Raw genomic sequence first — 24848 nt, 5'->3', positions numbered from 1 at the left:
ACTATAAAATATTTTATTCCTATTTGATTTTACCCCTTTCGAAACAGGCAACTGACTGACAGGTTAAACTATATTCATCCTTGAGACGCAGAAAAGCAAGACTCAGGGCTAAAACCCAAGTGTTGTCTAAGAAATGGTAAGAAAAGCCATCTGTTTGTTTATCCTGCCATATTTCACTAGCCCCAAATTAGGGGAAAACAAAAAGATTTAATGTGTTGTCTCTGATTAAACCTAAATATGTGACATCTATGATCTAATGACCTGGCAAAATAAATAGGGAATGCTTACTAAGAAATGAATTAATCAAGGTTGTGTTTATATATGTACTGTCAATTAAAATCACATTCATTAAAAAGGTCTCAATTTATTGTAGTTTATCAATAATAAATTATTTATTTGAGTACTATATATATGTGAGTCATGGGATAGCATAGTGTAAAAAGAATTTTAGTTGACAATTGGAGAGGCACCTAGTGGAACATTAATAGATCACAGTACAAATTAACCAAGAACTGTAGGGTGTAAAAGCTATGGGAGAAATGACACAACCTGGAAAAAGATTGCTTGGCAAGAACAAGGTGCAACTGAGGAACAATCCATTAACTAGGTGATTTTAAAAGAACGGAAAAAGTTGGGTAGACACTCCCTCCACCCTGACTAACCTCACTCTGTGATGGAAAGCAATGGACTAAGGTCCGGTCCAATGGGCAGTTGGACATGAGTTTCAATTTATCTTATTGGAAGGAATACCCAAATCAGTGAGATCACAGATTCCTTGGAGAATTGGATTATGCTTGAGTTTCATAAGGATGACAAGGCAGAAAAAGGCTTCCATTTCCCCATGGCAAACCTTCCCTCAACAAATAGTTTTTATGGAATACATTTTCAGGAAAGCATCTCATCCAAAGACAAAACATGAATATATTTCCCAAATGAGACTTTAATGAATAAATTTTCTAATAGTTATTCAGTTTTGTGGACAACAGCCTAATCTATTTTTTTGTAGTAAGCACCAGAAGTGCTAAAATATTAAAATTTATTGCATAGTGAAATTAACTTTTTGTACCATCCACAAATTTGCAGCCTGAAAGAAATCTCAAAATGGCATCAGCAAATGAGCAAAACCACACATGTAGCACTAAATTGAAACCAGAGATATATATTTTTAAAACTGCCTTTTTGCCTGGAATTTTAAGTTTCAAACATATCAAATAATATGTTCTATGCCTAGCACAGTCCCTTGTCACGTACTGAGCACATAATTAATGCCTGCTTCATGTCTAAAGCATGCAGAAAATGACTTTAAAGTCAACATATTTTTAGGTGAAGTGCATGACTGGGTGTGTGTTAAGAAAATGTCTAAGTTGCAACTGTTTCTGTCTGTTGCCTGGCATTGACTTACTTTATAGCCAGTTACTTCCGATTCATTGTCCATTGCTTTGACTTGTTCCCAATTAATTAACACCTTAGACTCTGTGGCATTCCAGACAATGTTCCCCGGAGGTTGACTAGGTGCTGGAAACACAAAATGAAAGCACATTTCAAAATCTGATGACATAGATAATTTGCTACACAGATGTGGGTAACAGCTGATTATTGTTGAGTCTTGGATATACATTCTGTTCAATTTATTAGTTAAACTATGGGGGGAAAAGTCAAATGATTATATGAGCATTCCCTTTATGACATTTTTTTCCTCTGAGTGTGTGATTTTGTTCATCAGTGTGGGTTCTTCCCAGTATGGAAACTCCCTCCACTGATGCAAATTGTCATCTGTCCTATAACTTAGTCACTGAAGCATTAAATGAGTCAATGAAAACAGAGACTAAATATGGACCAGAAGCAGGTGTTGAATCCAAATCAACTCAAATCTAAGGCCTCTCTCTGTCTACTTTACAATATTGGCTTTCTCCCCAAGATTTACCCAAAGACACAGAGACAGAGTATTTTACTATTTCCATAATATATTTTAGTAGAGGTGACTCTCACTCATGCCAGCAATGTATTTCCTAGAAATTATATTAAAAGCCAAATAGCAAAAATAAACAAAAAATCCATATTGAAAAAGAAAACAAACACAAACACAAAATATCAACTTATCAATGAGTTATCCGTTTTGCTAGATCAACCTTGTGCATTAACCAGGATGCAGCGTGAATACATTCAACTATTTGGGACAAGTTCAGAGACTTGTGGAAAATTCTATCAAAGGAAGAAGGAAATGAAGTATAGATGATTTTTAGGGACATGAGTAAGCAGAAGAGCAAGATGTCAAGTGGAAAAGCAAGGGGACTGCTTGTATTCCCTTTCACATAGTAATTAAAGCCAAGGAAAAATTATATTTTAATAGTTTTCAGTTTCTAATTTTATATGCTGTTTTGAGAAAACATTTTTAAAAGGCCCTAGAACAATGAGATATGCTTTTGAAAAGTCTACTCAGTAGTTCCTAGTAGAGAATGAATGGCCTGCAAAGAGGTGAAGAATTATTTATAACCTCATCATTTAATCAGGGTTAGAAAGACCAAACGTTAAAGAAACAATGCTGGATTAGCAGTTAAGAGGTGAGAAGTCTCATTCCAGGCCTGCAAAGTCTGACCTTCAGATCACACATCTGGAGCTCAGAGGGACCTCTGAAGACATTTAGTCCAACCCTCTCACTTTACAAATGAGGAAAATGAGTATGGTTAGAAAGGTTAAGTGATTTTTCTCCCTGTCAGACTTAAGGTATGCTCCTGGTGACATGCAATATAAGGTCTACAAAGACTAAGGGGGAGGGAGAATACTAAGAAACAGCTTTTAGAATATTACAAGTATTAATTTAACAGTTGGCACTCAAAAGTGAAAATCTTTATATAATGACCAGAGATGGGATGATGCAATGACTAGCATTGGCTTTTGAGTCAAGAAGACCTGAATTCAAATCATTTCTCTGACATATACTAGCAATGAGACCTCAGAAATTAATTTAACCTCTCAATGTCCTTAGTGACTCTGTCTGACTCTAAGTTGCAGAGATTGTGATAACCTGTTTTGTGACCCTGTGCAATGCAATTTTGAAATGCAGGATATGTCTTCAGTGTCCATCTCTAGTCCCTATCAAACCAGCGTCCCTCTCAATGAACAAGATGCTGCTACAAAACTGGAGAGGAAGAATTCCATCCAGAGTGACATTCCTAAAACAAGAAAGATGTAAATTCTCTTTGGAGAGAATAACATTGAGGACCTAGGTTTCATGGCCAAGCTATTTAAAAACAAAACCTGATCACTCTGAACAATCCAGAGGAGTTAAAACTTTGGTTACCAATTTTTAGATAAGTTTTAACCAATGTAGAAGTCAATACATTTAGGAAGCTAAAAAAGTACAGAAATTACTACATCAAGCAAATGCACAAAGAGCTTGCCAAATGAAGAGGTATGGTATCTAAGGGCAGTACCAGATGAGAATAGTGGTTTCAAACTCAAATAGAAGTACCCCCTTAAGCCTTATATTGACCTAGAAAAACACATATTAACATTACCTGTGTTCATTGTATTTTTATTTATTTTGTTAACTATTTCTCATTTATATTTTCATCTGATTTGGGCCACACTTGGAAAGTATTTACAGACTGCATGTTTGACACCTCTGGCTTAGAATACAAGATCATATACTATGGCAGAGGGAGATGTAAGATTAAGAACAGTATTGACTCACAAAATATTGAAAGGAAGTACTTGAGAAAATGAAGGGGCAGAAATCTTGGGGTGGCACTTAGATAACTACATTATCTCAAGAACATTTATAGATGAAACTGGAAGGAGAAAAACAAATACACATAAATTTTAAAAGATCTGAAAGTGTTTCTATAAGGACTTATTCTCACCAGGGGATCACTAATTTGAATTCTAACAGCTCAGTATTCTATGTATTATTGATATAAAAATGGCACTTAAGAAGATAGTTGGGAAAAGCAACAAGAACCGACCAACTACATAAATGATAAAATCATGCTGTAGGCAACAAAATGTTAAAGGTACTAAGGGACTGATTTTCAAGGTATGGCAAAAAAAAAAATTGGGAATCATTCAAAGAGAGTGGAAAAGAAAACAAATGGAATGTTTTAAAGCATGTGTTATGGGGGCAGTGGATAAAGCACTGTCCTTGGATTCAGGAGGACCTGAGTTCAAATGTGACCTCAGACACTTGACACTTACTAGCTGTGTGATCCTGGGCAAGTCACATAACCCTCATTGCACCCCCCAAAGAAGAGCATGATTTGACATGTTACCTTTGATAAGGATAGGAGATAGAACAGGCCAGCATTTCCCTCCCAAAATTTTCTATTACAGATCATATATTTACAATTAAATAATGGACTGAGAGATCTAGAGAAGCAACCAAGTATTTCCTAAGTATTTATTCTGTGGCATACACTCTGTTAGGTGTTGGGGATACAAACAGAAAGAATGAGCCCATCACCAAACTTTCAAAGAGTTTGTATTTTATCAGGAGAGATGATATGTATTATGTGTGTATGTATTCAGGGTAAATATACATATAATAAATATAAGGGAATTAAATAGTAGACAGTGAAAGAAAGTACTACAACTTGTGGGAATCAGAGAAGGGTTTGTGTACAAACAGAAAGACACAATGGGTAGAGTGTCAGGAAAGGAATTAGGAAGATCTGAGTTCATATCTGGCCTCAGACAGCTGTGTGAGCCTAGAAAAGACATTTAATCTCTGTTTGTAAAATGGGGATAATGATCATAACTACCTCACAGGGTTTCTTTGGTGATCAAATGAGATGATGACTGTAAAGTTCTTAGCGCAATGAATGGCATATAATGGTTCTACATGAATGTTACTGATGATGAATATTTTGATGACGATGAAAAAATAAGCTATTTATAAGGTACTCTGCAAAACTGAAAATGCTAGCTATTATTAATAGGTGATGCTTGCTAAATCTAAAGGAAGAGAGGGAACCTATAGGGCAGAGGGGAGAAGAGTATAAACTTCAGGGGTGGAGGTTGGTTAGTGCAAAGATATACAAATGAGAGAGAGTGTTATGTGGGAGTAACCGAGAGAAGAGCAAGTTGACTGAATTTTGAAGTGCAGGAGACTGAATTATTCATTTTGGGCCTGGGACAATAGCCTGGTTATGAAGGGAACACATGATTCAAGTGTATTTATTATCTGTTAATTACACAAAAGCATTTGACTCAATAGATCAAAAAGTAGCTTTAAATGTTTCTTCCCAAAAGTTATTAATATCTTTCAAGTTTCCCTTTTATAGGTAGCCACAAAGAAAACTGCTCAATGATCTTTGATTGCCAACATAAAGGAAGTCAGTTTGGAGAAAAGTGGTCACCTCTATTTTTTTACTTTGTCTACACAAAGTCTATGCAGAAAATGGAATTCCTATAAATGGTGAGGTTCCCCAGTCAATACTATGAATAGAATGTCGGTTATATTAAGCTCTGAAATATCAAAGGTCCCTGAAATCAAGATTCATGGTCACTCAAAGAGATAAGCTTAGAAATCTAAAAAGAAAAAAAAATGGATGAAGAATGTATGTTCATTAGATTATGATATGCTGGTATTTTACACATATGTAGGTGAAGTGGATAATAAGCTAAACTCAGAGCTGAATAAAGGAAGATATACAGCTGGGAAATGGTTGAGTACTTTCTATGATCCCAATCTACTTCCTGATGGAAATGCCTACTCTTGTGACATTTTTAATCTCTTGGACATCATTGTGGACCATGGAATATCATGGTCTGTGAAGAACCACAATTGCAGGTAACCCAAATGGTAATGGACAAATATTATTCTCAACAATTTGTTTGTAAGTATACCAACTCTGACACATACTAGTAGGCAGCTAGGTAGTATGTGGATAGAAACATGGACCAAAATTGAGGAAAACCTGAATGCAAAGCTGGTCTCAGACAAGTAATCTAGCTGTATGACTGTGGGTAAGTCACTTAACCTCTTCATCTGTAAAATGGGGATAATAGTAGTATATTATATATATATATATATATATAAACTGCTTTAAAACTCTTAATCTGTTTCCTCATCACTAAGGTACCCTCTGCCTTCTCCATCAACCTAATGGTTGTCAATATTTAAACATTTCCCTTGGTTTCTGTTTGGTTTTGTTTTCCCCAAAATGATCCAAGACCAGATCAGGATCATTGCTCTGGGGATTGCGAAGGTGGCATCCCATGTCCCTTCTAACCTCTAAATCTATGATCCCATGTTGTTATGTCACAAAGACATTTATAGCCAGAAAAAAGACACGGGATGATTATGTCATAAAAGTAAGTGATCGATAGCCTGTGGGTGGCATTCACAAAATGTTAAAAAAAACAAACAAATAACATGGGTAGATATGTTTTGGATAATACAGACAGGGAATGCACATGATGAGAAAGCAGAGGTAGATTACAAATTTCCCTGGTCAATGGAATACCCACAGAAATAAGTTAATGGAACCATTGCAATTGGTATTTCATATTTATAAGATGGGAGTTTGGGGTTTGTTGTTGTTATTGTTATGGTTGTAGTTCCAAACTTTTTTCAGTGATGTAGGGAACTCCCAGTCAGGAAATTCCTTTTATCAATGGGGATCTGTAGCCATTGAACAACTTTTTTTTTTTTGCGGGGGGGGATACAACTTCTATACCTAGAGGCTAGTTAGAGGTTCCAAGACTAACAATCCAAATTACAATAGCCAGTATGTGCCTGAAGAAGGATTTGAATCAAGGACTCTGAGCCCTGCTCCTAAGATTAACAGGACATATTATTGACCCATATTTTTCCACAGAAACGTTACAGTTGCTTTCCTTCCTGAGCACATGCTAGATGAGAGGGGCAGTGTTAGTGGTAAAATGACACTATGATTTGTATGTTGTTTGTGACCTTCATCAAGGTATTAGATTTGATTCATGGATTTGATTGGGGCAAAATTTACGTCTTGTTTCCCAGAAGAATGCAAGAACATCTCCTTTCATTGTGGAGGAATGATGGCAAGGGCCAGAGATGCAGTAAAAATATAAAATGAATTATGTAATTAATGGTAGCAATAAAGCTCAACTTTTGCACCACTATAATTAGCTGTCTACTTTTTAGGAAAGCTCTTTATCGCCTTCAAGATTTGTGAAGGAGACATCACTATTGAGGTTAGGTCAGAGAAAGATGCTCTTAGCAAACCAAAGAAAGCATGATGACAATACCTTGATGTTATATAATGATTATGTATGTGTTTGTGGCTTCATCAGAACAATTCAATCCCAGAATTGTTAGCTTTGCCAATTCTATGCATTCTCATTAAAAATGTTCTGTGATATATAGATCAACACTTTCTGGACAGCCTTCTAGCACTGAATTGGTTAAATGGCTCCTAAAAGTTGCAGAACACTTTTTATTTGGGTATGTTGATTTCCCTCAAAATGAGCCTTCAAGCAGAAATGACTCTTTTATGCATTCTTTTCAAAGAGATATATATATATATATATATATATTTGGGTATATTGGTAACAGCATTGCTCATTTTTTTTCTGGGTCATTTCTTTATTCTTTTTCTGTATTTGGATATTTGCATTTGTTGGTGACTGCTAAGTTCAGCATAAGAAATAAAGTGTTTAAATAGAATTTAAAGTAGAAAAAATGATTCTAAACTCAGCTGTTGAGCTCTTCTCAGGTAGACAAAATGTTGGAAACATCAAGGGTTCAAACCACTAGGCGGCTCCTGGGGGAAAGATGCCAACTATAGGGAAAAGAATGATGAGAAGTATTATTACTAAGAAGAAAGAATAGAAGATGTTAGTCCAATTCAACAAACATTGTATCTTCTACCTAAGGAGAGACTAAGGAAAGGAATAAGCACTTATTAAGTGCCTGCTACATGCCAGGCACTGTTTTTGTTGTTCAGTCATTTCAGTGATGTCTGACTACATGACTCTATCTGAAGCTTTCATGGCAAAGATTTTGGAGTGGTTTGCCATTTCCTTCTCCAAAGGCACATTACTAAATGCTTTTTTTTATATAGATATTACCTTATTTGAACATTACAACACCCCTATGAATTAGGTATTATTATTATTATTATTGTACCATGGAAGAAACTGAGGCACAGAAAGGTTAAGTGACTTGTACAGGATCAAATAGCAGTAAGGGTCTGAGGTAGGATTTGAAGTCAGTCTTCCTGACTCCAGGCCCAGTCTCTATCTACTGCATTATGTACTATGTCTCACACAAAAGATATTGATCTAAGTATTGTGTATACAAAAACAAAATCATTTTCAAGAAGCTTACATTCCTTGGGGATGAGAGTGGAGAAGGAGGTGTCATACTATGAAAAAAAAAGTATATATAATTAATATGGTATCTAAGCATAATACATGGTAGGGGGGGAAGGAAAACTCAAAGAATTATAGAAAAGTTAAAGTAGGAGAAATCACAGCTAACGGGGGGTAAAATCTCAAGGAAGGTCTTAAAGGGAAGCAGAGTTTTGACAAAAGATAGGGACTTTCAAAAGCAGAGAGATTAAAAAAAAAAAACCCAAACCAAAATCAAACAAAAAAAAAACCCAACCCAACAAGCCATTAAATAACCTGGCCTGGTGGTTCTTAGCTTTTTTTGTGTCATATACCCATTTGGTAATCTAGTGTAGCCTAAGCCTCCACCCCCACTCCCTCGTCAGACAAGCTTCAAATGGATAAATAAAATGCACAGAATTACATAGGAGACCAATTAGATTAAAATATAGTTATCAAAATGGATTTTTAAAAAAATTCATACACCGCAGGATAAGAACTCTTGACTTAGAGAAAGACCTCTCAGGTTTGGGGCAGATTTCCTGCGGAGGCTCTTGAAAGACATGGACAATAATAGTCCCACAGAATGAGATGCCACAAATGGTTTGTGACCTTCACTGCTGAAAGGAGTGCCCATGTTGTGAGTTCCTAAATCAAAGTAGGAAAATGCAACAATATAACGATTTCTTCCTTTTGCTTAAATGTTTAAATCTCCAATATCAACCATAGAACTTTCAGGCAGGTTTTCTTACCCCCATCACTTTGTTCTACATCATTCAGTCTCTTAATTGCTGTAGAGACCCGCTGACAGGAAGTTTATAATAAGAACTCCACTCTTATCAAAAGACAACAAAGTCTATTCGAAAGGGCAATGGATCTGGAATCAGATACCTGGGTCAGGGTCAAGCTCTGACACTTGCTAGTCATGTGATTGTTGGGACATCAGGTAAACCACTCTGAGCTTTAGTTTTCCTCTCCTGAAAATGGGGCAGTACTGGCAGGATAGAATCCCTGATAGGAGCATGAAGAAGTTACTTTATGAACTGTAAAGACTCTATAAAAGATGAGTTATTATTACCATGACTGAAGCTGAGAACATTAGAAATCCATTTAATTGGCCAGGTACCCTTTTCCTAATGATTATTCCTCAGTGATGATCCTACATTGACTGAAGGGAAAATTAATTTACCTTCCAAATTATGGAACTAAAATATATTAGTTGCTCTGGTGAATTAATGAATAACACATGATCTGTATTGAACTCTCTGCTGTCTGATCATATTAAGTGGAATGAAGAGTCAATAGTGTTTTTGACACAACTGTCTAAAAGGTCACTTTTAAAGATGATGGATATGGCTCTTCTATAGCGAAAAATAGAGCAGTTGTACAGAACCCATGGAGGTAAGTAGGATTTGCCAGAAGAAATGTAGATGAAAACTAATCCTTCCCAAAGAAGGTTGAGAAAAGAGATAGTTAATATAAAGAATTATAAGCAATTAAAATACTGATCCATATTAATATTCATGTAAGTATGGTCCAGTGAATAGAGTGTTCGAACTGGAGCCAGGTAGACCTGAATTAAAATCTAGGCTCAGATACTTAGTACCTGTATAACTGGCTAAATCACACAACCCCTGTCTGCCTCAGTGTCCTCTTCTGTAAAATGGGGATAATAATGGTAGTGCCTATCTCCTGGGGCTGTGAGGATCGAATGAGATGGTATTTTGTGAAGCACCCTGACATACTTATAGCAGCATCTTAATGTTAGCTATGATTATAATTAGGGACAGCTGGGTAGTATAGTAGATGGAAGGAACCTTGGTATCCACTGAGTTGAACTTATGCCTAAAAAGGAAGTATTTCTACCATATATCTGGCAGAAGATCAGCTACATCAGAGAAGCAGGAACCAACGGCTTATGGTGCCAGTGCATTCATTTTTTGGACGGTGCTAATTGTGAGGAGGAGGCCGCTCAGTGGATAGAGTGCCAGGCCTGGCATTAGGAAGACCTGGATTCAAATCCCGGCTTAGATGCAGATCCCTAAGTATTATATTCTTATTTACTTTTAAAAACATTTCCTAATGATATTTTAATCTGATTTGGCCTCCCCTCAGGATTTTTTCAGCTTGAGGACAGTGAATCTGACACCTCTGGCCTCAAGGGTGAGAGGCTGAAACTCTTGCTCAAGGTCACATAGTCACTATGTGTTAGAGATGGGAATTGAAACTAGGTCTTCCTGGCTCAGAGGCTATCTCTCTCATATCTTTCTTCTCTAGTTATAAACTGATTGAAGGCACCCAGCAATAAATTTCATATGTATACTTATTTGGGATATTTGGGTCATCCAGCTTATCCAGAAAAAAAAGACAGTAAGAATGGTCTTTGATGAACTCCATGAGACCCTTCAAACATAATGAAGGTCTACAAGGCCATTATGTTGACCTCACTGTTGTATGCCTTTGAAACCTGGATAGTCGACCAGTGCCAGGCCAGGAAACCAAATGGCTTCCATTTAGGAAGATTCTGAAGATCACTTGGCAAGATGAGGTACCAAACACTGAGGTCCTTTCTTGAGTTGAACTGCCAAGCATTCACTCTCTACTTCAGCAAGTGCAATTCCAATGGGCTGGCCAGGTTGTTTGAGTGCCAAAAGTACATATGGCTAAAAGACTATTTTATGGAGAACTAACACAAGGAAAACACTCACATGGAAGTCAGAAAAAGCCATACAAGCACACTGTTAAGGGCTAAAATTCTAGCTAAACTGTCTAAAATATCTAATGAGTGGTCGCCAATAAATTATAAGCTTTAGCAAGAGTTAGACTTTTAAGCATTTATTAAGGAGAATAAGAATTTGGTAAAGAGAGAGAAAGGCCTAGATTCCTATCTATTAAAGGGAGAGCACATTTCTAGCTCCGCTCTCCACCAGAGTCCAGAGGAAAAAGATGGAGACTGAGCGCCAGTCTCTTCCTTCCTCCTCCCACTAGCTCGCGTCACTTCCTGACTCCTGGTCTTGCCCTCAAAGACCTTCCCTTCATGGGCAGAACTCTTCTACAGTAAGTATCCAGCAGGTGGCGTCATTCCAATCGTTACAGTCCCCCCTGTTGTTCCTCAAGAAACAAAATGTTTCCTTGACGGAACAGTAAAAACAATATAACTATTGCTAACTAATAATATGTGAACAACAATATAGAAAAGGAAGAGAAGAAAGTTTTGTCCAGAGGGGCGATTTTTTTTTTTTGTCCTCATGAACCGACGCTTTGACATTAGTCTTGCAAAGGGAGGGCCTCTGCAGAGAATACATGTTACAGATGGTGTATATTATAACAGAAAGAGAAAAAAAACAACAAAACAACAAATCAAAACTGTTCATTTAAAGTCTCTGAAAGTCTTTTCTCAGATGTCCTCTAGGTGTAGTCGTGGAATGGAAGTCTTTTCAGGGGTTGATGTGTGGATGCTGGTAATCAGCCAGGAAAATTTCCTACAAAATTGAGCTTAACACAACTTTAAAATAGCTTTGTCAATAATCAAATCAAACAATGAAAGTTCTCAAAAACATGTCTAAGGGAATTCAAAATCTTAGTTGTTACACATGAAACATATAATAAAACAAAAATTGAAACATTCTTTAAAATTATAATATTACTATAGTCCCCCCTTATGGAGGGTAATTGAGAAGACAATTGCTGCAATATTAAGTAATAAAAATAATTTTTATCTTTCTTTTATCACTTTTTGCATCATCTGCCTAATTATCCTCATGCCATTATGAGAAATTTTAAAATCTAATATAATTAGTAACAGATGTCAAGGCCAAATTCAACACTGTTATTTATCATGACACCTGAGATAATTATGGGGGTTACCATAAAAGAACAGAGAAATGATGGGATTTGAGCATTCCCACACTTGAGCAATATATACTGTCCATGCAGTATGCCAGGCTTAAAATAGGTGGATGGAATACATGTCCATGCCACCAAACATATTGGAGGAAACTGAGTCAGACTTAATCAGATGCATGGGATTCAGATGTCCATGGCATCAGGCATATAGGAGGGAGCATAGAAGCCAGGTGGAGAAGTGAGATGGGTGGGATGAATACTTCCAGCCATCTGTACAATATTGTGGGGAAAAAGAGAACAAAATATTAAACCAAGAGAATCCAACCTCAACATTTGTCAAAAGCCGTTCCCTCGGCCATACCTTGACTTCATGCATGTCTCCCCTCATGTGACAGTTCAGTGTCTGCTCTTGCATGTATTCCTCTTGTGATTGGATGGCATCTTGGCCAACTGGCATCTGATAACTCAGAATAAAGGCAATTAATGTCTTAAATGATAAGTTCCCATAATCCAAGTCTCATATGGATTTAAAAATTGAGGATAATAAATGATTGCAAAAAATGTGAATACATCTTGACTCAAAATATAATATATAATTATGCAACAATTTCAAATAATACCCTTTTTTTTACTTAGTATACAATTACTTTTGTGAAAAATCAGAACATACTTAAATACAAGTTAAAGCACAACAGAATCTCAAAGAACTTTTTTTTTTTGAAAATAGAAAACTTTTACAAATGTTCCCCTCTTTTTTTTTTGGGGGGGGAATATGCTTATCAAAAATAATACTTCTAGAATCAATTTACACTTGCCATGGCAACCAATTTGCCACGGAAATGCTTTAAAGAGTTTGATCAAATAATCAGTTGAGAAAAAATAACAAAAACAAACAACTCAGAATATGGGCGCACAATACTCCTAGAATTAACATTGTATTATGAAATCAAAACCATCTTGCAATGTTTCAAAATTAGATAGACAAATGAATAGAAGAAAATACACATGGAACAATAAAAGACAATGAAATTCAAACTAAGGAAGTCTAAATGAATGTGAACTTAATATTAATAAGAGTATTATAAAATATAAACTTGATCATATGACTATAAAAAGCTTTTACAAATATTCTCCTTGTTTTAGAAACTAAGTATAAGACACAATCTCAAAAGCATTAAAATCTCTATGAAAATAAACCCATACCATTAATTTCAAAATGTATATGTAATAGCATAGAAATCCTATGTAACCTCTGAACTGATACTATTAATAATCTGAGTGAATTTAGAACACTTTTGATTCCGATATCTAAAATCCCCAATACTCATATCAATACCTTGCTGCTTACTTCTACATTTCTGTAAAATATATACCCTTCCATGGCAAAAGAAGCGGAGTCTTGAACTATGTTGATGATTGTCATTCTTATTCGGCTTAAGTTTTTCTTCTTTAACCCCTCTATATTGTCTGTCAGTCTTTTCACCATACAAATGCTTTATAAGATTACTAATTAAAGACAAAAGCAGGTTAGCAAAATTATGAACAAAACGAGCATAACTGGAATTTAAAGGGTTTTCTAAGGTTGTCTCAGAAGCACAGCCAGGCTGGGGAAGGACTGAGCCTAAAGCTGCAAATGTAGTTACAGAAAGTTGAGCATGCGCATCAGATCTCTGGACTTCCCAGGCAGGGGAAGCAATGGGCTTGGCCATGGGAGGAGTAGAGGGTGGGGTCTGGGGAGGAGGGGAGGGACCAGCACAATTTGAATCCGACTTGATTTTGAACTCAGGCCTGGATTCCTCTTCCCCCACTTTGCCTCCAGGTGCTAGGGGATTAAAAGCTTCTAGAGGGTGGGTCATTGCCTCCAGGCATGCAAAATTAGAGCAACAATTAGTGTTAGAACTGGGAAAAGCTGCAGGAATCTCTTCAGGTTTCTCTGAAAAAGCATGGTTGGGAGAGGGGGAGATATTTCTTTGTGGGAGTACATTGCTGGCTCTTCTAACAAAAATAAAAAGAAAAATAGAAAATCCACAAAAACAAAGCATTAACATGATCTTATCTCCCATTTGTCTGGTTAAACAGACTAAAATCAAAAATAGGATAATTAGGGAGTTTAAAAGGTCCATTTGAAAAAATTTAAAGGGAAAACACCAGGCAATTCAGCAGTACTTAAGATTTAAAGGGTTAGGGTAGGGAAAATTTCTTACCCAACCGGAAGATCAGAAGACTGAGGTTCAGCTTTCCTCTTCGTGGTCAGCCATCTGTTAAGGGCTAAAATTCTAGCTAAACTGTCTAAAATATCTAATGAGTGGTCGCCAATAAATTATAAGCTTTAGCAAGAGTTAGACTTTTAAGCATTTATTAAGGAGAATAAGAATTTGGTAAAGAGAGAGAAAGGCCTAGATTCCTATCTATTAAAGGGAGAGCACATTTCTAGCTCCGCTCTCCACCAGAGTCCAGAGGAAAAAGATGGAGACTGAGCGCCAGTCTCTTCCTTCCTCCTCCCACTAGCTCGCGTCACTTCCTGACTCCTGGTCTTGCCCTCAAAGACCTTCCCTTCATGGGCAGAACTCTTCTACAGTAAGTATCCAGCAGGTGGCGTCATTCCAATCGTTACAACACTCTCATGGTCTCTCTAAAAACTTTGGAATCAATTGTGAGACATTGGAAACAGTGGCACAGGACTGCCCAGGATGGTGTGCCCAGATCAAAGAAGGCACTATTCTCCATGAGCAAAGCAGAAAGGCAGTAACTCAAAAGAAACACAGATTTAGAGCCATCTCCAATCCAAATGTTCACATGGACTATTTACCTGACATGTGGCAAAGCATTCTGAGCCTGTATTGGTCTGATCAGCCAGAGTTGGACACACCGTACCTAGACCCCACAATAGTGAGATTATTTTGGTCCTCTTTGAGAACGCAGGAAAAGAACCATAACACAATCTAACATAAAATAGATACCTTTAGGGGCAGCTAGGTGGTGCAGTAGATAGAGCACTGACTCTGGATTCAGGAGGACCTGAGTTCAAACCTGATCTCGGACAATTAACACTTACTAGCTGTGTGACCCTGGGCAAGTCACTTAACCCCAATTGCCCCACAAAAAAAAAAAAAGAAAGAAAAGAAAAAGAAAGAAGCAGATACCTTTGGCTACCTCCTTATGGCTACAAGTGTCATGAAGCCCCATCAGGCTAAGAATACAGACTGGAAGGTCAAAAATAAATTGAACTCTCAAGGAAATGAATAAACTGCCAGCATTCTCAGGCACACAAGTCCATATGACTCATGGCAAAGTTCACTCTATGTAAGCTATACCTTTAACCAAATAAATGACTAGATTCTATTTTAGTTGAATCTCCCAGTTTGTGACCCATGAAAGTCACACATATAGCAAATTTTGATATTTCTATATCATGAAAAAAGTATGCCAGTGTCCATTCAGAGAAGAGAGCTCCAACTGAAAGGAAGGTTAAAAAATGGCCTAAGCCACCGCTCATATCCAAGGCACTAAGAGAGAATGTGCCTTTTGTTGCAAAGAGGCAAGTAGAAGATGGATGTTAGAAAAAATTCCTAACAATTGCTGTTCAGTCATTTGATCATGTCTGTCCCTTTGTGACCCCATGGACCATGCACACCAATGCAATCCAGGAAGTCTTCTTGCCAAAGATACTGGAATAGTTTGCCATTTCCTTCTCCAGCACATTTTACAGATGAGGAAACTGAGGCAAATGGGGTTAAATGACTTGCCCAGGGCCACACAACTACTAAGTGTCTAAGGTCATATCTGAGTTCAGGTCTTCTTGACTCTAGGCCCAGCTCTCAATCCACTTAGCTGCCTCCTTCCAACAATTAGTGCTATCCAAAAAATGAAATGCGCTGCCACAACTGGTCATTGGTTCTTCCTCCTCTGATGTAGCTGACCACCTGCCAGGTATTCGGTAGAAGGACAGGTATAAGTTGCACTCATCCAAAAGTGAAATACTGTGATGTTGAAAACCTCCGCACTGTAAGATTCCACAGTGGACACACATTTACTAAAAGTACTCAAATATATCAGTTAATCTGTGAATTTGTTTCTTCCCTCCAATGATGTATATCCCAACCAGTCCATGCCTACCTATGCTGGTCATCTCTTGTCCAAATCCTCTCATAAATTTGTATTACCACTATCACAACTACTACTGCAATTGCTACTATCAATTATATCATTCCTTAAGGTTTGCAAGAGATTTTTTACAGATACTATTCATTTAATACTCCTAGCAACCCTGGGAGGTGGGTGTGATTATTATCTCCATTAGTGACACCCTTCCTCCAGGGCAAGCTAGGCTTCTTCAATTTGTCCGGATATCCCAAGGGCAAATGGAATGCTTGGATTGTGCATTCATTGTAGATAAAAGGCAACTATAGCTTCCTGAAATACCTACAATAACCAGAGCTGTATTCTTTTGATGATTGATTTCCCTTCATGTAGGATCCTTATCTTGATCTGGTTTACTTAGATAACTGTGCTGGTAGGGGCAGATGTATATGAAATGTAAAACTGATTACAGGCTCCCGAGCTTCACTCTCACCTCCTATGAACTAACGCATATTGAAAAAGAAAAGTCATTTTTTTTATTAAAAAAGAATCCTTGGGGCAGCTAGGTGGCACAGTGGATAGAGCACAGGCCCTGGAGTCAGGAGTACCTGAGTTCAAATCTGGCCTCAGACACTTAACACTTACTGACTGTGTGACTCTGGGCAAGTCACTTAACCCCAATTGCCTCACCAAAAAACAAAAACAAAATAAAAAAGAATCCTTGATACATTTAATTGCTCAAAAAAATAGCTACTACATTTTCAGCAAGAAAGTGTGAAAGTGCAAACACTAAAAAGAAACTACACTTTCATCAAGTGATATCAGAGGATCAAGTGGTTTTGTTTGTTTGTTTGTTTGTTCTTTTTTAGATAAAGAACAAGCCTGCTGACATCCCAACTGGGAAATATTCAAATTTCCTTTCTTTTCAAATTCCATAGGAGGTAACCTTCTGAACAAAGGAACTAGTCCAAATATGGTAGAAATCTCAGTCTAATACAATTCAAAGAGACAATGAAATTTCAGATGTAACTGATTCTCCTTCTGAGATCTTCTTAATCACTTTCCTTTTAATTCAGGGAGGCAACTGGCAGAATTATTGAGCAAGTTGAAATTTTTCCAAAGAATCTGACCATGGAAGACTGATGAGTGATGGCATTTATTGATTACATTAAGAAACTAAAGGAGGAAAAGAAAAGGTTGGGACATATTTGAGAGCAAAAAAAATGAAACTGAAAAATTTTAAATTTAAAATGAAATTTTAAAACTCCAGAAAGTTTTGTGGTTTTAATTGCAAGGAAATTATTTATTTAGTATAGTCTGCTGTTAGTTTTATTTCATAAGATGCTAGACTTACAGCTGGAAGGGACTTCTGACATCAAGTCCAAACCCTTCGTTTTACACATAAGGAGACTGAGGTTATATAAGATTATATATCTTGCCCAGGCTCACAAAGATAGTAAGTGTATAAGGCAGAATTTGAACTCAAGTCTTTCTAAGTCCCATCCTTTCCTACTATGCCTTAAATGACATGAAGATCACCCAACCCCAAATCTGTGATTCTATGGTATTTTCTACCTAGGATGGTCTTGATAGACAGGATCATGTATCTAGAGCAGAAAAAATGTCAGGCCTCATCTAGCCCGATCTCTTCATTTAACACATAAGGGACACTGACTGAGATGAACTGAGGAAGAGCAAATGATTACTGAAGGTCACCTAAGTGCTAAGCAGAAAACCCTTGAACTGAATTCAGGCCTTTGAGATCCAAATCTTGCTATTCTATCCCATTTAGTTGAGATACTTCCAGTGGAAATCATTACCATTCTCTTTTCAAGAAGATGATAAGAGATAATCATGTTGTTTTTAAGTACATAATTTGGAATTAAGTGATCCCATTTTTTAGGTTACTATTTCTTTTTTTTTTTTTAATTTTTTTTTTTAGTGAGGCAATTAGGGTTAAGTGACTTGCCCAGGGTCACACAGCTAGTAAGTGTTAAGTGTCTGAGGCCGGATTTGAACTCAGGTACTCCTGACTCCAGGGCCATTGCTCTATCCACTGCGCCACCTAGCGGCCCCCTTTTAGGTTACTATTTCATCTGTGATTAAATCTAACTTTTGCAATCTGCACTATATTCCAAACTGAGTATCTCACCCTGGTTGATTGGTAAAGTTGGGCAAGTTCACCACAGTCTTACCAAGATAGAAGCCCTTGAGTGTGGAGTGACCGACTATTTATGATCGTTTGCCTTTTTTTGTATCCTCAGCACTTATCACATTGCCTGGCACAAAGCAAGTGCTTAATAAAAGTTTATTGAAAACTGAATTGAAAAATCTGATGAACAAGCGAGCCATGTGGGGAAGATCATCAGTATAATAGTGTTGACCAGCAGGTAATGAAATTTAAAGGCACCCACAAAGAAGCTACCCCTAAACCATGTGGGGGCTGAGATTTCTGTGAAAGGTTTCCCCTTTTAGATACTTAAGGGATCATGGGGTTTTTAATGTTTTGAAGTATGCCTGTGCAATTCATTATTTCCTTTAGAGATTACAAATATTCCCCTGGAGATAATTTCCTTCCTTGTGTTAATGACACATTTATAAAAGTTGCTGGAAGATGAAAACATGTTAAGTGTTAAATTGTTCGTCAAGATTAAAAATAGGTGTTAAAAGTAAAAAATACGGGGCAGCTAGATGGCACAGTGGATAGAGCACTGGCCCTGGATTCAGGAGGACCTGAGTTCAAATCCAGCCTCAGACATTTGACACTTACTAGCTGTGTGACCCTGGGCAAGTCACTTTACCCCAATTGCCCTGCAAAAAAAAGGTAAAAAATACAAAAAGTGTTCATTCAATTATATTTCAGTGGATGAAATATAAGATCATTCTTTGAACTTGAGAGTTTGGGGATTAATAAGAGCCTTTTTTTTTTCTCATAGAAACATAGAATTTCTAAGCGATAACTCCTAATACAGTCTTGATAAACTATTTAACCTCTCTTCTTGAATACAGCTGGTAACAGACAACTTACTACTAAACAAGGTTTATAATTCCATGGTTAGGTAGCTCAGTCTTGAAGCTAAAAGATCAGTTGCCTAATTTGCAACTAGGAGGTCATGCCACATACTCTCTATGTTCCCTTCCAGGTCCATTAATTTTGAGAAAGTTTCTGTTTATACAGAACTGAAGTCTTCTTGAGTATAACTTTTAGTTGATCATTTGTAAAAACTTAATTTTAGAATATAATTATTGTATTCTTCCTGTTGTTCCCTTCTTTTGCTGTGATGCACTCATTTTTTAAAAGTATTTTATTATTTTTCAGTTACATATAAGGATGGTTTTCAACATTTGTTTTCATAGGATTTTTAGTTCCAAATTTTTCTCCCACAATGCCTTCCCTCCCTCCTCCCCAAGACGGAAAGCAGTCTGATATAGGCTATATATGTGCAATCAGATTAAACATATGTCTACATTAGTCATCTTGTGAAAGAAGAATCAGAGCACAAGGGAAAAACCTCAAAAGAGAAGGGGAAAAAAAACCAAAACAGTCCAAAAGTTGAAACAGTATGGTTCAATCTGCATTCATAATCCACAGTTCTTTTTTCTGGATGTTGAGAACATTTTCTATCATGAGTTCTTTGAAACTGTTTTGTATCCTTGCTCTGCTGAGAAGAGCCAAGTCCATTGTTCATTATACAATGCTGCTGTTACTGAATGCACTCATTTCTTATACTATATAACACCACTACTACCACCATCAGCACCACTGCTACAATTTCTTCTTCTTCTTCTTCTACTACTACTACTACTAATTTACATTTATATAAGCATTTATATAGTACTTTAAAGTATGGAAAATGGTCTATATATCTCATCAGACCTTTACATGTCTGTGAGGTAGGTGCTATTATTATCCCAGAGTCCCACAGCTAGGATGTGTCTGAGACAAGAATCAACCTTAGGTTTTTCTGACTCCAGGTCTGTCAAGTGTTCTCTACACTGTGCCATCTTGTTGCAGCAGTAAATTATAAATGTCTGATTTTATCAGAGGGTCAGAAATTGTCATGCGTATAGTCTTTCTTTGCCAGAAGAATCACATGTGTAATCAGAATAACAAGTCTGAATCCCACCTCAGGTGATAACTAGCTAAAATCAGACAAGTCTTTCAGCCTCAATTTCTTAAAATGTAAAATGGAAACAATAAACACACCTACCAAAACTTAAATTGCTACATAAATTCGGTTATTATTGCAGTGTAAATGTCATCACAAGCATTTAAACCCATAAAATCAAATAGATTTCCTGAAAAATCTGAATTCTATGATATTTTAAAAGAAAGCTGTTTTCTCTTATTTTGAAACAGATAATACTTGATCTAACAGCTAACCAAGCCTGACAAGTAAGAGTCTCATTGGTCTTTTTAAGCAATTAGAGGAGACTGATTTATAGGGATTACATTAGTCATCTGCAAATTGACATGATAAAGTAATTAAAAGAGCAGGCCTTAAGCAGGTTAAGCATTTCCCCTGTAATCCGGCTTAGCCTCTGAATTTGGCAGCCAAATCAGTTTTCCACAGACATGGGAAGCAGCAAGGTCTAGCTGTGGGGTCAGGAGGCTCCTGTTCTGTCTAGGCCTCTGATGTACATATTTGCTCTGTGACCATTACTTCTCCCTGACCTAGCAAGTCTCTGAGCTTATAAATATTGACAGGTTGCTAAATTGTATCAATAGGTGAAATTTCCATATCAGGAAGTTCTCCATACTAATGAAATCACAGGTCCAAACACTTCTCCTCCTCAAGGACCATAGCTTAATAAGGTCAAAGGTTGTGGCTCTAAGAGCCAAACGGTATTCACGTTTATGGTCTGAAATTCCAACATTGTGGGCTACAATTTTCATGTTATAAATTATAAATACACTGAAAAATGATATTCATGTCTATGCTTATTTAAAAAAAACATATGCATTAATGGTTTCTTAATATTTTAAGGCAATAGAGAATTTATTTTTAAATATAGGGAAAAGTAACTTGATGTGCCATTGATGAAAAGATGGACTACAATAATAATCTCACATCTAGGCTCTCTTAATCTGTGTATTTTTTAAAAATGTGAGTTATTTAATAATGAATAAAAACTGATCCAATCACATACATAGTTTTCATGGATGTTGTGCTGCAAGAGTAAAAAAAAATTAGTACTTAGACTGAATAATATTTGCTGGTGATATTTTCTTGGGAGAAAAGCATGGTGGGAAGTAATTTTTCATCTGGCAAATGGTCAAATTATGAGAATGTAATAAGATACGAAAAGTAATCCACCATTCGTGTGTAATAGTAGTTTATCTGGAACATCCAAGTAATACTCAAAAATCAAATAGTATCGATTTGCTTGTGGATTTATGTTGATTAGAAAGGAACCTTCACATCAGTGATTCTGAGGTGGGTTTAAATTTCAATACACAATCATTTGCAGATTACTCTGGTAGGAAATACTACTTTCTCTGGCTGGGGTTTTTATTTTTATTTTTGAGGGGGGAAAGGGTATTAATGTGGACCTATATCATCTGAAGATTCATTCAAACCAATTAGCATCCCACTTAGGCATGAGAAAGTTTGTAACACCTGAGTCTTTTGGGTGAGCTCCTATTTTGAACTCATAAAACATTATGCCTGGAGAATTTAAAACATATTAATATCAATCAAATTGGTCATAAGAGAGTGGGAAAGGGCAATACATATAGTCCAATCACTTGTGTGTATTTGTGTGTGTATACACACACACACACACACACACACACACATATATATGTATGAGTTTATAAATCTGTTTATATCTATATGTATGTATCCAGATAGATAGAATGCAGATATCTATATAGCTCTAGAGATGATAGATAGATGATAGGTAGGTGATTAGATAGGTAAATGGACAGACAAATGGAAACTGAGGCCCTGAGAGATTATGTGACTCTTCAAAGTCACACAGGTAATAAGGATCAGGATTAGGATTAGAAATTGAATTTAGGTCTTTTGCCTCCAAAGCAAATTATATTTTTAGATTCTTCTGTGAACATGGCTAACGTAGAAATTGTGGTCTGTCCTTCATTCTTGAAGAGGCCCATGACATCACCCAGTGACTTGTACTAAACTGGATATAAATGAGGGAGGGCTATACAAGGTCACTAACCTCACTGTCTCCTCCAAAACCATCTGGGTCCAGTGGAAAGATATAGATCAGGATGACTGGAGGTGGCCCCGGATGTTTAAGGCAATTGGGGTTAAATGACTTGCCCAGGGTCACACAGCTAGTAAATATCTGAGGTGAGATTTGAATTCAGGTCCTCTCAACTTTTGGGCTAGTGCTCAATCCACTGTACTACCTAGCTGTCCCATTGTGGGTATTTAATATGACTGTACATATATAACTTATTGGTTGTTGTCTTGTGGATGGGGGTGAAGGGGCAAGGAAGCAAGGGAGGGAGAAAAATATGGAACTTAAAATTTTATAAAAATGAATGATGAAAACTATCTTTACATGTACCTAGAAAAAAAATATAATACTATTAAGATTGAAAAAAAAAAGAGGAGTACAATGGATTTCTTTAGCTTAAACTATACTGAGGCTTCAGGGATTTTCAAGCCCATTTCCATGTATGGACTCTACCTAAGTGCCAAGATATTTTCTATGAATAAGATCTCAGGCTTTGGGCCTTTTTCATACTAAATATCTTGGCAGGTTTGCAGTGAGGAGCTGGGATGTGGATTTGCACAAAATAACAGAAAGAATAATTGATTTGGTCATCCCCAGTGACACATAGGGTCTTCATTTTAAATGCAAATTATGCACCATATGGGGCTCCTTATTTTCCATTCAGAGAATCTGAAAATACCTACGCATTTTCTTTGTGGTTGCATTCACTGTAACACTGAAAGGCCCCGTCCCAGCACTGTTGTATGCCCGAACAGCAGTATAGTATACCAAGTTGCTCTGTAGGCCCTGGAGTCTGGCCGATGTCTCATTCCCCATGACCTTGACTCTGTTGGAAGAGTCTTCTTTGCCTCCATTATTCCAGTACCGAATCTAAAAAAGGGGTACCAAAAGCAATACATTGATGTTGATTTTGCTTCATGAAAAAACCATCTAATTCAAAAGTATGATTTTTCCTTGAGTGACCTTTGACACTGTGTTTTATTTTAAAATGATAAAATTGCTAAGACAAGGCTCTTAGATAAATATTAAATGACCACATTCCCCCAAGCTGACCCTCTCTGCAATTGTGTGACTGTGAAGATGAGATCTGCTGCAGAAAATCATTTATAAAAGTCTGTTCCCTTCTCAAATTTTAATAAAAAGATACTCTCATTCTCATAAAGATTTTATAGAGAAGAAAAAGCAGTTGCTGGTATCTGCTTGTCAGCTAGTCTGGGGTAATATGGCAGCTCAAGATTTTTTTCCCCCAATTATTTAATATCTTTAGAGAACTGGACCCAGAGTCATAAAGGCCAGAGTTCAAATCTGATCTCCAAAACCAAATAGCTGTATAATCCTGGGCAAGTCAATTGGTTTCTCTGAATGTCAGATTCCTCATTTGTAACAAAAATAGTATTGCTTGCAATACCCCTCTCCCAGGGCATTTAGGAAAGACTTGGTTTTATCAAAGTTATTATTCATTGTGATTATATATCATCATTACTTATTATTCAAAATCATACCCTCACTACTTTCAAAATTGTGTCACCATCATTATGGATTTCTTTTTATATAGATGTATTTTTATGTAGGTGTATGTTGTTTTCCCTAATAAAATGTAATTTTCTTGAGCACAAGGACTGTTTTATAATTGTATATTTGTTCTAACACCTAACATTCTTCCTGGCACATAGTATGCAATTAATAAATGCTTATCAATTGGCTGATTGCTGCTATGCATGTTTTACTAGTGTCCAGTGTCACTTGGTGTATTAATCTTCTTTAACTCCTCTTTTCTATTCTATTTTATTTTATTTTTTAACTTCTATTTTCATTTATTCACATATAATGAGATCTTCAAAGTCATCATCCATCATGAAAATCATTTGTCATAGAAATGTTGACAGATCATTTCTATTTGGCTGCCTATTGTGTTTTTTCCAGTTTCAGCTACAGATCTTTGGTGATGATGCATCTAGGTCGGGTCTCATGCATTCTAGAGGTTTTGATTTGCCTACCATGAGTCTTTATAATTTTAAGAGGCAATACTTATCATAATTGCCTGCCGTCCTTTATATAATTCCAAGCATTTTGTAAGTTTATATCACAAACTGGTATTGCTTTTTGGCAAATTAACTAAAAACAAATCAACAATTATTAAGCACCTACTGTGTATCAGGTACTGTAGGCCTTTATTATCTAGTAATCTGGTTAATTTTTTAAGTGTTAATATTCCCATGATAGAGGGAAACCACCATTAACATTGGGCCTTGATTCAACCAGTACCTGGACTGAATTACCATTCTCAGGCTGGTGGTTTGAAGGCTGGAAGAAACCTTCAAGATGATTTATTCTTGTTTTTTTGGTGAGTCAGTGGGGGGTTAAGTGACTTGCCCAGGGTCACACAGCTAATAAGTGTCAAG

The 24848-nt window shown here is 36.7% G+C and overlaps 1 protein-coding gene across 1 annotated transcript in view; it reads right to left on the bottom strand.

The window, feature by feature from the left end:
- Positions 1–24848, bottom strand: part of CNTN3 (contactin 3) — a 450405-nt gene that overhangs the window by 7362 nt on the left and 418195 nt on the right. The window contains exons 20-21 of the mRNA XM_043979112.1: positions 23130–23316; positions 1403–1515 (exon numbers count right to left, since the gene is read on the bottom strand). Of these exons, the coding sequence (XP_043835047.1) occupies positions 1403–1515; positions 23130–23316 (300 nt within the window). The remainder of the gene's footprint in view (positions 1–1402; positions 1516–23129; positions 23317–24848) is intronic.

Source organism: Dromiciops gliroides, chromosome 1, assembly GCF_019393635.1.
Source record: "Dromiciops gliroides isolate mDroGli1 chromosome 1, mDroGli1.pri, whole genome shotgun sequence".
Classification (NCBI taxonomy): domain Eukaryota; kingdom Metazoa; phylum Chordata; class Mammalia; order Microbiotheria; family Microbiotheriidae; genus Dromiciops; species Dromiciops gliroides.
The sequence above is the reverse complement of the archived record's forward strand: the minus strand, read 5'-3'. Positions and strand labels throughout refer to the sequence as shown.